General features: G+C 45.0%; 1 protein-coding gene across 1 annotated transcript; it reads left to right on the forward strand.

The window, feature by feature from the left end:
- Nucleotides 1–3,951: 3,951 nt before the first annotated feature.
- On the forward strand, nucleotides 3,952–12,185 carry LOC123327065. Its single transcript, XM_044922399.1, has 3 exons — nucleotides 3,952–4,451; nucleotides 10,382–10,727; nucleotides 12,117–12,185. Exons 1-3 carry the CDS (start codon nucleotides 3,952–3,954, stop codon nucleotides 12,183–12,185), a joined length of 915 nt encoding a protein of 304 aa, XP_044778334.1.
- Nucleotides 12,186–15,140: the final 2,955 nt, after the last annotated feature.

Below are 15,140 nucleotides of genomic sequence, written 5' to 3' on the forward strand. Positions count from 1 at the left end.
TCGCAACTTGACCAACACCAGTTGGACTGCTGATAAGGATTTCAACGACCACGTCTCTTCTGCACTTCCTTAGTGTGCTGCTTGCCTGTCCTCTCCCTTATGTGGACTGACTGGTCTTGTCGAATCACCGTTCCCAGACTAGGGTGAAGAGATGCTGGGCTCCTCCTTCTTTCCCTTGTTCTGTCACGGCCGATCCAGCCAGAAGCCTGTTCAGTATCCATAAAGCTCCGTCCTATCGCCCGGCTCACGACGCAGTGTTTATAGCAATACACCCAGAGTAAGACGAAAGTTCAACCCTAGCCTTTCCTTAAGCTGGTGCGGTCGTACCTAGATGGGTTCAATCGACGACCTCGTTTTCACTGTCTTAACGTCCTGGACGCTGCACTGCTGGGTGCTCGACAATTGGGCTAGTAATTGCTGTCGTACGCGGACTCCCGGCTGCGTCTTCCAGGCTATCGACAGGCGAAACAACAATGCGTTAACCCCACGTCTACTCTGACCGGCCGCGCTGGTACCACGTCTGATCGGTTCTTTCGATCGTTCTGGGCAACCACCTGGCTTATTTAACGTGAGCTCCAAAACAGTTGACCGGGTATTCACTTGCTCGGATTGGGACCGCCAGTTTGCAAATCTTGTAGTTGGTCGAATGTCGTTGGTTTAGTGGCGCCATCTAGGAGGGAGGCTTTAGTTTTCCACTAAAATGTGTCATAAGAGAAGGGGCGTCAACCTTAACATTGGTAGCTGTCAACCTTCTCTAACGATTCGCACGGGTAACGATTGGGGTTACATTACATGCGCTAAGGCAAAGTCGAGTGAAAGTGATTGAGTGGTTGGAGTGTTTTTTTTTTCTATCGTGGTTTCGATCTCGGGGTTTGATCTCGCATTCGTTGCTGTGCAAAACAGCATGCATTCTAAACTCTGCCTTGCAGAGTCGGCATATGGACAACACCGTCTGCCAAACGGTGTCTCTGTGGAATTCGCAAAAACAGTAAACACCAGAGTGAAACTGAAAACTTAGTGTACGACCCTGCCCATTGCGCTGGTGTCTTGTCTCTCGCTTGTTAACGCATAGGCCGGCGAGAGATAAGAGAATAAAACTTTTGTCTCCACGTTTTGATGTCATGTTGGGTCATGCAGCCGAAAAAACTGTGCAGTAGACTAAATTATATTCTTTAATATTGTAAGTCGAATTAGTTAGTGGTAGCAGGTGCGATGCCCATAGTGCAAACCGCTGCTCTCGCACGCATTTATCTGTACGGCGCTCATTCCTTGTTTCTTGTTGTTAGCTACCTACGTTAAGCTTGGGCGCTGCATTTCGGCTGCCTGCCCGCCAGTTGCCAATTCTTCGTGTTTCGGAAAAGACCAAACTTACACATTCAATTATCGCTATCGTAAAGGAATAACAATTCGCAAAATAAAAACTGTCGTAATAAAAGCAAACTTTCTTCGGTTTTTTATTATTCGCAACAGCTATTGAAAAAGCTCAATAGCTAAACATTTGGTGACCCCGACGTAATTTTGTTAATTTGCATGCATTAATTAATGCACTTATCCCGTTTATAAATAAATATAAATACATTAAATCGCAATCGGTTGGACAAGTGAGTGGAGATTTCGGTGATAGTGGCTGTGTTTAAGCGAGCTAGCATTGCATATATACATACATTGCTACATATATCGTTACGTGCATTGACCCCGCTTGCATTTTCGGCATCTATTTTGTGCTCATCTTCCCGCTGAACCGAATTAAAGGCAATTTGTTGCTATGCCCGCTGAAGGTGACAAAAACAGGGTGACCTTTTTAAAGCGCAAAGCCAATGCGCTGTTCAGCAGGTTGCAGAGGCTACAAACGTCGCTGTCTAATGAGACGCTTAGCGGATACGACGAACCCACTCTTACGGTGAGGCTGGAGCAGATTGATGAGCTGCAAAGTGCCTTCAATGTTCTGCATACAGAACTGGAGGAATTGGACTTCGACGAAATTGGCAGTGAAATGAGCGAGTCTTTCGATTAATTCATCGTTAAATTCAAGGCTAGTGTGCGCGCGGAAATAGCCAAACGCAATGTGCATTTCGCGCCGCACTCAACGCTTGCGGAAGGTGTTGTGCCCCACCAGTGTAGTGGTCCTCAAACGCAGCCGCGGCCGAGGCCGATACCGTTGCCGCCTGTGCAGCTGCCAACGTTTGGCGGAGGCTACGCAAACTGGGCTGATTTTTACTCCGTGTTCACGAGCATAATCGACAGCCATCCGGACCTCTCCAACATTGAGAAATTTCAACATCTGCGGTCATGATTGAGGGATTCAGCGCTGGAAACTATCCGATCATTGGAGATTTCAAACAGCAATTACGAAGCGGCTTTAGAGTTGCTTCAAAAAAGGTTTGATAATCGGCGTCTCGTTTTTCAGGCGCACATTACCGAGATTCTGGGTTTAAAGGTAGTACGGAATGATTTAGTGGCATCGCTTCGGGAATTGTCGGACAAGTTAACGCTCACATTCGTGCGTTGAAGGGTTTGGGCACCACTGAGCAAATCGCTGGCTGCACCATAGTTCAAGTGCTGCTGCAAAAGCTGGACGCGGCGAGCCAAGCTAAGTGGGAGGAGCGCTTGGAGGATCCGGTCGTTGCCAACCTTATTCCGTCGTGGGAATCGATGGCTGCATTCCTGGAAAAGCGATGTAGGACTTTGGAGGCCGTGGATTGCGCCATGGCAACCTATGCGCCAGGCGTTCAGGTGGGCAGAAATCGTTCGACGCTAGTAGCTACCACCCAAAATTCTCTTGGTTGCATGCTTTGCCATAGTGCAGAGCATACCATATATCATTGCCAGCAATTTAGAGACTTAGCGCCAGTAGATCGTCTGCGCGAGGCAAAGAGACTAGCACTATGCCTAAATTGCCTAAAGGCAGGTCATCAGCTACGGCAATGCAGCTCGAGCCGCTGCCGCACCTATGGAATCAGGCATACGCTGCTCCATCTGGATGGTCGGCCTTCCTCGCAGCCACGTGTTCCGGTGTCTTCAAGCTCCCACACTGAGCCTTCTGCCCCGCTTTCGAATTCTTCTACTCTAATTGCCCAGGATCTCGGTAGTGACCTTGTGCTGCTAGCCACTGCAACCGTTCTAGTGCAGAATCGATCGGGACTGTTCGTCCCCTGCAGGGCCTTGTTAGATTCTGGCTCTCAACTGCACTTGGTCACCTCTAGGTCTGCAAATCAACTGCAACTTAGAGGTCGAGGTGGTCCGGCTCCGTCACTGGAATCGGGGATTCCAATTTCGCGACTGATGGATTCTCGGTAGGAATTGCGATTCGGTCTGTCACTTCGGACTTCTCAACGAGCATAACAGCAGTTATCGCTCCCAATATCACGGATCGCCAGCCAAGTGCTAATGTGTACATTGGGGACTGGAAGATTCCAGAAAACATGCAGCTCGTCGACCCGGAATTTCATAAAGCTCAGCGTGTTGACATGTTAATAGGAGCTAGCCTGTTTTATGAGCTCTTACCGCGAGCTACCGCGCCCTTGCGGTAGCGCCTTAATAGCTTCACGCGTTCCTTCTTCAGCCGGCAAGGAAAACATATTTGTGGCAAATAGGGTTGCTGCCATTCAGGAGCTGACAGATGTCACGGCTTGGCGTTATGTTCCAACAGCTTTAAATCCGGCTGACATCTTATCCAGAGGATCCCTGCCGTCTGAGCCTAGCGAATCGTCACTCTGGGCGCATGGACCCGCCTATCTTACGGAGCCTGAAAGAGATTGGCCAACAGCTGTTTGTCCTGACAAAACAATTATTTCGCATTACCATGAAAGCGATCTTCATGCCGGACTTCGAGCTCTTCTGGGTGCAAGTCGATCCCAATATTGGCCTATTGGGGGGAGGAAGACGGTTACCAAGGCCGTGAACAGGTGCATCAGATGTTTTCGGATTAAGCCGCGGCTGATAGAGCACATAATGGCGGACCTTCCCAAGGAGCGCTTGGAAGGATCTCACGCTGTTGAGATTACTGGTATAGACTTCTGTGGACCCTTCTTTTACAAGTCGGATACTTGCAACAAGCCCGCGGTTAAATGCTACGTCTGCGTATTTATATGCTTTGCAACCAAGGCACTGCACCTGGAGCTGATCAAGGATCTCTCGACAGTTCCGTTTCTGTGCGGACTCAAGAGGTTCATATGCACCCGGCGGAAGCCCAAGCAAATTTGGTCAGACAACGCCACCGACTTTGTCGGCGCCAAAAATGAACTTCCGGAACTTCGAAGGTTATTTCTCAGCAGCGAGCTGAGCTCCGTTCAGAACTTTTGCCTTTCGGAGACGATTGACTGGCGGTTCATCGCTCCACGGTCGCCCCATTTCGGTGGACTTTGGGAAGCAGCGGTGAAAACGGCCAAGCATCATTTCTACCGCGCTGTGTGTACGGCGGTTCTGACCTTCGACGAGCTGAGGACGCTGGTGTGCCACATCTCGGCAGTTATTAACTCCAGACCTTTAGTTCCCATTTCAGAGAACTCTGCCGATCTGGATGTCCTCACTCCGGCGAATTTTCTCAATGGTGGTCCGCCTTCGTCGTTTGACGAGCCAGATATAACGGGCCTAAACTATAACCGGCTTGACTCTTGGCAGCGCATCTCCTTTCTTCAGCAAATAATTTGGTCGCGATGGAAGGAAGAATACTTGACGTTGCTCCAGCAGCGCTCCAAGTGGCGCACCTTAAAACATGGCGTATCCGTGGACAACGTCGTTCTTGTTAAGGACGAGAATCTACCTCCAATGAGATGGCCCCTGGCGAGAGTCATGCAGTTGATTCCTGGCAGAGACGGCGTCGCTCGAGTTGCAGAATTGAGGACCGCGTCTGGAGTAATAAGGCGGGCAGTGAACAAGCTGTGTCTGCTTCCCCTTGAGGACTCTGTTGGAAGCCAAGCTTCCAATGGGGGGAGGATGTTGGGTCATGCAGCCGAAAAAACTGTGCAGTAGACTAAATTATATTCTTTAATATTGTAAGTCGAATTAGTTAGTGGTAGCAGGTGCGATGCCCATAGTGCAAACCGCTGCTCTCGCACGCATTTATCTGTACGGCGCTCATTCCTTGTTTCTTGTTGTTAGCTACCTACGTTAAGCTTGGGCGCTGCATTTCGGCTGCCTGCCCGCCAGTTGCCAATTCTTCGTGTTTCGGAAAAGACCAAACTTACGCATTCAATTATCGCTATCGTAAAGAAATAACAATTCGCAAAATAAAAACTGTCGTAATAAAAGCAAACTTTCTTCGGTTTTTTATTATTCGCAACAGCTATTGAAAAAGCTCAATAGCTAAACAATGCATATGATTTCTATTTTTTCCGAGTTGAAAATTTAGTTAATTATTAAATGTATAAAAACACACCTTCTAATCCGCCGCTCTCGGAGGAGCTGAACGAGATTCGAGAAGATGAAGAAAATCGCTGGACATACTCCAACAGAGATACGAGCCATGATTGCCTCAAGCCAATACGATTCTTTTGGCCTTTGACAAGCAAGTCTTGGTAAAACCAGCTCTGCTTCAACAGTAACAAATACAGTTACCGCTTCTCTTGTTTGTTCAGCATGAACATACACTGTGGGAGCTTCGACAAGTACTGCTCCGACAATTACTGCTTCGACAAGAACTGCTTCAGTCAATAAAATCGTCTATAGCTTTCAAAGCGAACGGTCGTGTTTTTTTTGCTCCCCGGTTTTTACTTTGTGTTTGTCAAACCAGCCGCGGTTTTTAAAAAATTTTCTTTAATTATCATATATATAAACATAATTTTTAATGATCCGTTCGCTTCGCGAGTGATTCTTTTGTGATTTGTGCAGTAGTTTAAACAAATATACAAAGTAGTTTGCATTTTTCGTCTCTTTGTTTTGTTTACTCTCCCTTTTTGTGCTCTCGTGCGGTTCTTTTAACAGCTGGCTTGAAAGTTTTGGTTTTGTGTTTTCGTGCACGCACAGTGGTCTGATTTCAGTTAAATATGGAAACCGTAAATGTTGTCTGCTTTTATAAAAATTGTTGCCAGGTTATAAAACCTGAGCTGCCAAAAATGAGTTGTTGGCTATGTGATAGAATGGTGCACACTACGTGCGCTGGTTTTAATGGCCAAACAAGTGATGACCTAGCAAAGGGTAAAAATCTAAATTACTATTGTGATGCTTGCGAACGAGATAAAATCGTTTATGCGCCAAACTAAAGGTGGCTAGAAAGAACTGATCAACAGTTTTGGCGTAGCTAGAGAAAGATTTCGTCGAGCTGATGATCTTCTTTCCGCGCTTAATTCACAGTTTAATGGCCTTAAGCTATTAGATGAATCTCCAAAGCGCAAAAAAGCCGCTGGTGGTAGGCTGCCTAAGACCCCGCAACCACGGGCAAATGATCAACAGGACTCCACAACTGATCAGCTGTCAATCGCAGCAAATCCACATATGCTGCTAAGATCGGCAGCTAAAAAAGATTCGGAGCAATCCGATCAATCAGCTGTGGATGGACCCCACCCTATGATTGCTAAAAATTCCGAATTGTCCGCATTGGTTTCTCAACCAGTGATTCCACCTGTCTCGATTAGTTTACCACCACAAGGGAACATTGAGTCCGGACTACCGGCACAAGTTGGCGCTTCAGAAATACAATCTGCAGGGCCAAAACCCCTCGCGGTGGTTCCACTAAAGAAACAAATTTTCGTTTCTCGGCTTTCCCCTGATCAAACATCGTCGGATGTATTCTCTTATATACAAGACAAAACAATAGTCGATAATATAAAAGTGGACATATCATCTTTCAAGATAACTGTCCCAAACGAGCTCTTTTCGACCATATGTTCGGGTGATTTTTGGCCGGATAGTATGGTGGTAAAAGAGTTTGAAGCTAAGATCAAAAATAAGAAAAAGGTGCCCGTGGGAATTAAACTTCCCTCACGTGGCCAGACCACTGCACCATCCGCCTCTTCATCTTCTTCCTCTTCAAAAAACTAACTACAAAACTTACTATCTCCTATCAAAATGTTAGAGGCTTGCGTAGCAAATTAATCAAATTGTATTGTGATAGTCTTTCATTTGCATCCCATATTATAGTGCTCACAGAGACTTGGTTAAAGCCGGAGATACTTAACTCCGAAGTCTTCCCAGGTATGTACACTATATATAGGTTTGACCGTCCCTCCAGACGGGGAGGTGGAGTCTTAATTGCGGTTAGATCTACCCTCGCGTCGGAGGAGTTACTTTTGGACGATTCCCGTAACTCGGAATTCGTATGTGTAAAGCTGTCTTTTTCCGACAGATCAGTTTATATTACGTGCTCCTATATTCCGCCATCTTCTGAATTCCCAGAATATCAAAATCATCTGTCCGCTATCCAGTCCATCTTGAATAAACTTTCTGACAGGGACCAATTGGTAGTTCTAGGTGATTTTAATATACCTGGCACAATGTGGTCCCCAGAAGAACAATCGAATATCCTTCTCCCCTTAGCACAACATGAATTTATTGACGGCTTGCTCGACTTATCCCTGTCGCAAGTTAATTATATTCCAAATTCTCTTGGTCGACTTTTGGATCTATGTTTTGTAACAAGTCCTAAAAGTGTGTTTCTGTCCAGGGTAGTACCTCTTACTCAACCTGAAGATCAATATCATCCTACTTTCGAGGTGGAAGTCGACTTAGGTACGGTATTAAAAGTAAATTCAGAGAAGTCAACAAATCGAATTCCCTGTTTTCGCAAGGCAAATTTTCGGAGGCTAAACAATTTTATAGCTGGCTTTAATTGGTCCGATCTTTACTCCTGCAACATAATGGCGGATGCGATTAATATGTTTTATACCGCAATTAAATCATTTTTTTACTCTTGTGTTCCGATGTACTATCCGTCAATCTCTAAACCTCCTTGGTTTAATAAAGAGTTGACACACCTAAGAAATGTAAAGTCCAGACTCTATATGAAATTTAAAAATACCGGTTCTCAGTCCATCCTTTGTAAATATTTAAGCGCTCGGTTAAACTTTACCGTGCTTAATGCTCAGTGCTACAAAAATTATTTAAACCGTTGTAAGTTCCAGTTTGCACAGGATCCGAAACAGTTTTATAATTTCGTTAGCACTAAGCGAAAAACAAGTTCTTACCCTTCCTCGCTATTTTTTGAAAACACTACGGTTACATCGGATCAGGCAATAGCCGATCTATTCGCCAAGTTTTTTCAAACAACATATTCAACTTTACCTCATTCCGAACAGCCATACTCTTATGCGGTATCTAAGTCGAACCTAATATTTTGCCCCACTATAAACGAAATCTCACTGCTTAACGATCTTCAGCGTGTTAAACCGGTCTATTCGCCAGGTCCCGATGGAATCCCTGGCTGTGTGCTCAGATTCTGTGCGGAAAACTTGTGCAAGCCTCTACTGAAACTGTTTACCTTATCTTTGGAATCTTCACAATTCCCTCATATATGGAAGGAGTCCTTTGTGATTCCTCTTCACAAAAAAGGTAGCAAACTGGATGCAAGCAATTACAGAGGAATCTCTAAATTGTCGGCTATCCCAAAACTTTTCGAAAATGTTATCACTCCTCATTTGCAGCACCTTTGTAGATCAATCATATCACCGTGTCAACACGGTTTTATGAAACGCAGATCTACAACCACTAACCTCTTGGAGCTAACTTCTTTCGTAATACAGGGTTTCAAAAATAATCTTCAAACAGATGTCATCTACACTGACTTCAGTAAAGCATTTGACTCTGTTAATCATTACCTTCTAATAAAAAAACTTGACCTTATAGGTTTCCCTGTTGATCTTCTAAATTGGATTTCAAGCTATCTGAATGGCAGGACACAACAAGTCCTCTTTAAAAATTCGTTATCTTCTATTCTCCGAGTCACATCCGGTGTCCCACAAGGGAGCAATCTTGGTCCGCTTCTTTTTACCTTATTCATTAACGACCTCCCCTTAATAATAAAACATTCGCGTGTACTTATGTACGCAGACGATGTTAAATTATGCCTCCAGTACAAGGACACTTCTTGCCATTTGGACTTACAATCCGATCTAGACCGATTTCAAATATGGTGCCGTGATAACATATTAGACTTAAATAGCTCCAAGTGTAAAGTTATGACCTTTTGTCGTGCCAACCCAATACGCACGACTTACACTTAAATTGGGTGCCCTTTGGACAGAATAACACGGGTTGATGATCTTGGTGTTCTTCTGGACCCAAAACTAAAATTTTCTGACCATATTTCGTCTATTGTCAATAAGGCCAGGGGTGTGCTTGGTTTTATAAAAAGGTGGTCCAAGGAATTTGATGACCCTTACTTGACTAAAACCTTATTTATTTCGTTAGTCCGTCCGATTCTCGAGTACGGATCACCTGTTTGGAGTCCACAATACGCAGTCCACTCGGACCGCATTGAATCGATCCAAAAAAACTTCTTACTTTTTGCCTTGCGGCGCCTAAATTGGGATGCAAACCATATATTACCTCCTTATTCCAGTAGACTACTTTTAATTAATTTACCATCCCTAGCTAACCGTAGAACTATGCTTGGAACAGTCTTTATTTGTAAGCTTATTCGTGGGGATGTTGAGAGTCCCGACTTGATTAGTCGGCTTAACTTCTCGGTTCCAAGTAGAGTCACTAGAAACTATATACCCCTTATCTTAAATCATTGTAGATCTAATTATGAGTTGCATGACCCTTACAGAGTTTTATGTTCTGACTATAATAGACTTTATCCTATTATCTGTAATCTTGACTCTCTGCCGCTATTAAAGCAATCCATTTTATCTTTTCTATTACATAATTAGATCCTACTAACACTAATATTTAACATAGTTATTAATTTCCTCTTTCCTATTCTATTTTTTATATCGCGTCTATATCTTCTCGCGAATCGAGCCGTACGATACACGGCAGCGCCCCTCGGTCGGTTGGACGGGAGGTGTGGCCGTGGGACCCGTGCGAAAAAAAAAAAAAAAAAAAAAATCCTCTGTAATAAGTATGTCCACAGGTTATACTACTTCACCAGAGGTTCCCAGCAGGAAGCGGAACCCTACCGATTCTGGAAAAGATCCTACAATATTGAAAAAAAGCAAAGGAACCATTTCCCGAGCGTCTATGGGAAAAACAAAACAAGCTTCGCCCTCAACTAGTCTGCGCAACAACCGTTTCGCACCTGTAGCTGAAGCCTTACCGAAAATATGAAGACTAATGAGAAATCAATTGCATTTAGCGCTGACAACTCAAATAATGACCAGCCGCGTCAAATGGCAGCTCCAAAACCTCCTCCAATATGTGTTCCTAATATTAACAGTATCAGTAAGCTAGAAAGCACCCTCAATCAGGTAATCTCTGAAGATAAATATGATATACGTACTTCCAGATCAGGAATTTCTCGAGTCTACACAGCAGATGCAACGTCATTTAGAAGTGTGGTTCGTAACTTGACTGCCCAGAATTGCCAGTTTTGGCATCATCAACTCCGTGAGGAAAAACTAAATGGGCTGGTGCTGAAGAACATACACTCAACTGTCCCAAGAGAAGAAATAGAGCGCTGCTCCACAGACAAAGGCTTTGTTGTACTGAACATCTACTCCCCAAGGAAGCCTGGCTGGAATGAAATCTTTGCTGGGGCCATCGACGACGAAGAAGCCATTAATGCACAAACTAGACAAAATCTGTTCTTTGTGAATCTTAAGCCGACTCCGAATGTGGCCGAGACTCTAAAAGTAAGCCGTATTGGAAGGCACAGGGTTACAGTGGAGAAGGCTACTCGCAACATGGACATAGCTGAATGTTACAATTGCCAAAATTTTGGCCACACCCGCAATCGCTGTCATTTAAGCCCAGTTTGCGGGAATTGTGCGGGTGAGCATCCTACCGGTTCTAAATCATGTGAGACACACCTAAACAATCAATACGTATGTGCAAATTGCATGGAGAATCACCCTACCAGTTTTAAAGACTGCAAAGTCAGAATAGAATTGAGTGAAAAATTAAAGCCAGGGTCTGGACCACCCAACTACACGATTAACAGAGATAATGAAATTCACCATGTACAATACGCGTCGACGTCAGCTGTCAGAAATGGAGTCTCCTATGCTGACATGACAAGAACTAAAGCTAAAAACAACAACAGCGTTCCAGCTAGGAACACAATCACTCTAAGTACTGGGGAGCAATACAACTCTAACCGAAACCTTGCCACTCTCGAGAAGGCAATCTTGGACATTAACGCCAGATTGGATCAACTATTTAAATTAGTCAAGAAAACTATTGAGTCCAACAAAGCTTTTCGTGATCTAGTCCACGTTCTGATTTCTAAGTCTCAAACTTAAAAATCGGATTATGGAACGCAAGAGGATTAGTACAGAAGAATGAAGAACTTCGACTTTTTCTTATTGCCCACTTTATAGACATCATGCTAATTACTGAAACTCATATGCGCCCTGTACACTCCTGGCTATGAACAATATTACGCCAATCATCCAAGTAACACCGCCAAAGACGGTTCTGCAATCTTCATCAAAGCTAATATTCGCCACAGTCAAAATAAATCGACAATGAGCACTGATTTACAAGTCACCAGTCTTGATGTACCAACGAGTGGTGGTATTATCAAAATAGCTTCTCTGTATCTTCCTCCAAATAAGCGTTGAACTAAAAACGACTTTGATCAGCTACTGATCACATTGGGCACCAAGTGTATAGCAGGAGGGGATTACAATGCTAAGCACCAATGGTGCACCTAAGCATCTAAGAGCATGCAGTCGAGGAAAACGACTACAAGAGACCATCGGAACTAGTTCTAGCGAAGTTCTAGCTACAGGTGAACCTACCTTTTACTCATCTAACACTAAACTGACGCCAACAGCTTTGGACTTTTTTGTCGTAAATGGTGTGCCAATAAAAAAACTTTCAATTGAAACAAAATACGATCTATCTTCTGATCACCGACCTGTAGTAGCACACTCTCCACTAGCACTGCTCGTCCTTCCGTGTCCTGCGGGCCTCTTGCTGCCCGACACTTCTACAGTTTGCTCTTCACCAACTTCTCTGCGCGTTCTCACTAACTCACTGATTCCTAGTTCACTAACTGTCTACTCCTCCGCCTTCAGACTCCGGTCCGACTGCGCGGCCGCGTCGCGGACTCTCCTCATTTATCCTCGCGTACGTACGGCTCCTAGCGTGTTGTGACTGACTGTCTCGAGATGCACTTGCGCCGTCCCTATGTAGGCCGCGGAGATCCCGATATTTTCCCTTTTGCGCACGGCCCGCTCGGGTAGAAGTTCCAACCGTTAGTTCACGCTGCGTCCGTTACAGTTCGACTTCCATGCCCTTGGCCAGTTCGAGTCTAAGGTCTAGCGCGGTACCGTTAATGTACGGTCTCTCCTCCTTGCCGGGGTCCAAGGTCCACTAATTACCGTTCGACCTGACCGCCCTTGACTTTTCTTGCATCGCAGACGTCTTCGCTGTTGCTAAGCCGCTCCCTTGCATATATACTTGTGGGGAGTTTTAAATTTGAGACACTAGAGATTTCCTAGTTGGTGATCTGTCTAACCACATCATACTTTAGAAAAATCCCACGTTCCCAGATAGAGAGAAAAAAAAATATATATATGTAGTAGGCTAGAGGTACACATACATAAGTTCAGTATAGCAACATAGTAACATTAAGTATATAAACATTAAGTCATTGTTCGCTTTCGGGTGGCATTCTCTCTGTTTCGCAACATCGGCTCTGTAGCAATAAGCATAGAAGCAGATCGCAAACGGAGAGGGAGTCAGTCGAATGCTAAAGCTGAACACGTAAAGTACCAAATAAACCAAAGAGGCCAACTCCTGCGTTTGTGTTTTATTTAAATAAGAGGACTTATAGTACCCCTACATTATCAGAAGTGGGCCGATCACGAGCCAAAGAAGAAAAAAATGAATATAGGCAATGCATCGACGGCGCAATTAAAAGGGTGGTTGAGTGAAGTAAAAGAACCAACCACGGGAACAAAAAGAGAATTGATTTTGCGTTTGTATAATTTAACAAACGAAAAGCAAAATCAATTGAAATTATTATTAAAAAGCGACGAAGAAGATTTCTACGGAAGCAGCAATAATATTGTTCAAAAAGGAAAAAGAAATAACGGAAAAGACGGAGAGCATAAAGACGACGAAAGTGACAGCGAAGGTGGAGATAGCAACGAAGACGGCGATAAGAAGAGCACTGTGCGCAACTCAGGACCAGCTGAACCAAGCGCTTCAAATGGATATGCCAATCACGCCGTTTGAACCCTGCGAGGTAGCTGAAGTCATTGTGCGCCAGAGTAACAACAAAGCACGCCACATTGAAGGCCCTGCCCAGACAAGCGATCCTCTACATAACGTTGGTCTTCAACGCTATTGTGAGGTTGCAATACTTCCCTTATCAGTGGAAGCTCGGGATAATCTCCATGATCCACAAACCTGGCAAGCCGGAAAGGGAGCCCGCCTCCTACCGGCCGATCAGTCTCCTCCCTTCAATTTCGAAGGTGTTTGAGAGACTGATTGCTGTCCAGATTGTAAGGATTATGGAAGCCCAGGGGATTACCCCTGAGCACCAGTTCGGTTTCCGTGCTGGCCACTGTACTGTCGAGCAGCTCCATCGAGTCGTCGAGCAAATTCTGACTGCCTACGACAGTAAGGAATATTGTAACAGCCTCTTCTTGGACATTCGAGAAGCGTTTGATCGAGTGTGGCACATTGGACTCCAACTGAAAATCAAGCACACGCTGCCTGCTCCATATTTTGGGTTGCTAAAATTGTACCTGGAAGGAAGGAGGTTCGCTGTGCGCTTTCATTCAGCAATTTCCACCGATCACAACGTGGCAGCTGGTGTTCCACAAGGTAGTGTCCTCGGCCCCCTGCTCTACTGCCTGTATAGCCACGACATGCCGCAGCCAGATGTAAGCCTTTACGGGAAATCTATGTTGGCCACATTTGCCGATGACGTGTGCGTCACCTACAGGTCCCGATGCAAGCACGACGCAGCCGATGTTATCCAGGACTTTGCAGACCGGTTCTCGGAATGGGCAAGACGTTGGAACATTGGCATTAATAGCAGTAAATCCAACAACGTCTGCTATACTGCCACCGCCCGTCTACATCGAGGAAACCCCCGTACCACAGCCGAACGCAGCAAAGTACCTTGGAGTGCTTCTGGATCGCAGACATTTTCCAAGCATGTGACCGACATCAGAACGCGCCTACGTGCTAAGGTGGCGAAGCACTACTGGCTACTTTCGTCGCGCAGTAAATTGTCGCTATCCAACAAGCTGACAATTTACAAACAGATCTTAGCACCAAACTGGAAGTATGGGTGCCAAATCTGGGGCTTAGCATGCGACAGCCACATCAAATAGATCCAGGCTATTCAAAATAAGGTAGCAAGACTCATCACCGGCTGCGAGTGGTTTGTTCGAAACACCACCCTGCACAGAGACCTGAAACTCGCAACGGTATTTGACGAAATAAACCAGCACCATGACAGGCTGGAGCGCCACAGAAATCGGCTGGCCAGCGCTCTAAACAGATCTCGCCCACCAAGGAGGCTCAATAGAAGGCAACCGAGGGATCTCATTACCCGATCTCCTTTGACAAGGGTCCGCAGAAGCTGACGCTTAACTTAAATCCTAAATCCTATTTGTTATATGTGATAGTTATGTAATTGTAGTTAAATTACTGTAAATCTGAAAAAGCTAACTATAGTTAGCCGGCGAGCCCAAATGGGCTGAATTAATAGATAAGAAGGACACAAAGGGGCTTCAAGACTTCCCCGTATGCCTTAATAAATAAATTAATAAAAATAAAAAAAAAAAAACTGTGCGCAACAACAAAAGTAACGGTGAACATGACGACAGAAGCGGGGTACGCAGCTACAAGAACAACAGTGCAGACGGCGCCCGCAACAAAAACAGCGGCGACGGAAATAGCGACGAAAACAAAGTTTGCGACAGCGAAGACGGTGACGAAGATGGCGGCGGTGAGAAAAGCAACAAAGAATGTAGCGAGAATAAACGAAGTACAGTGGGACAAGCTGTGCAAAATATGGATTTATTATTGCGTATGGCAACCGATGCAGTAAATGAATTTTCGGGAGATACATGAGCGCG

Source organism: Drosophila simulans, chromosome 2R (assembly GCF_016746395.2).
Source record: "Drosophila simulans strain w501 chromosome 2R, Prin_Dsim_3.1, whole genome shotgun sequence".
NCBI lineage: Eukaryota > Metazoa > Arthropoda > Insecta > Diptera > Drosophilidae > Drosophila > Drosophila simulans.

Bases quoted from the DNA above. Each gene is read 5' to 3' on its own strand.
- LOC123327065 (XM_044922399.1), top strand. From the start codon at position 3,952: ATGGCGGACCTTCCCAAGGAGCGCTTGGAAGGATCTCACGCTGTTGAG. The intron at 4,452-10,381 runs GTGCCACATCTC...ACGTACTTCCAG, and splicing joins GACGAGCTGAGGACGCTGGT to ATCAGGAATTTCTCGAGTCT. The intron at 10,728-12,116 runs GTAAGCCGTATT...CTCCGCCTTCAG, and splicing joins ATGTGGCCGAGACTCTAAAA to ACTCCGGTCCGACTGCGCGG.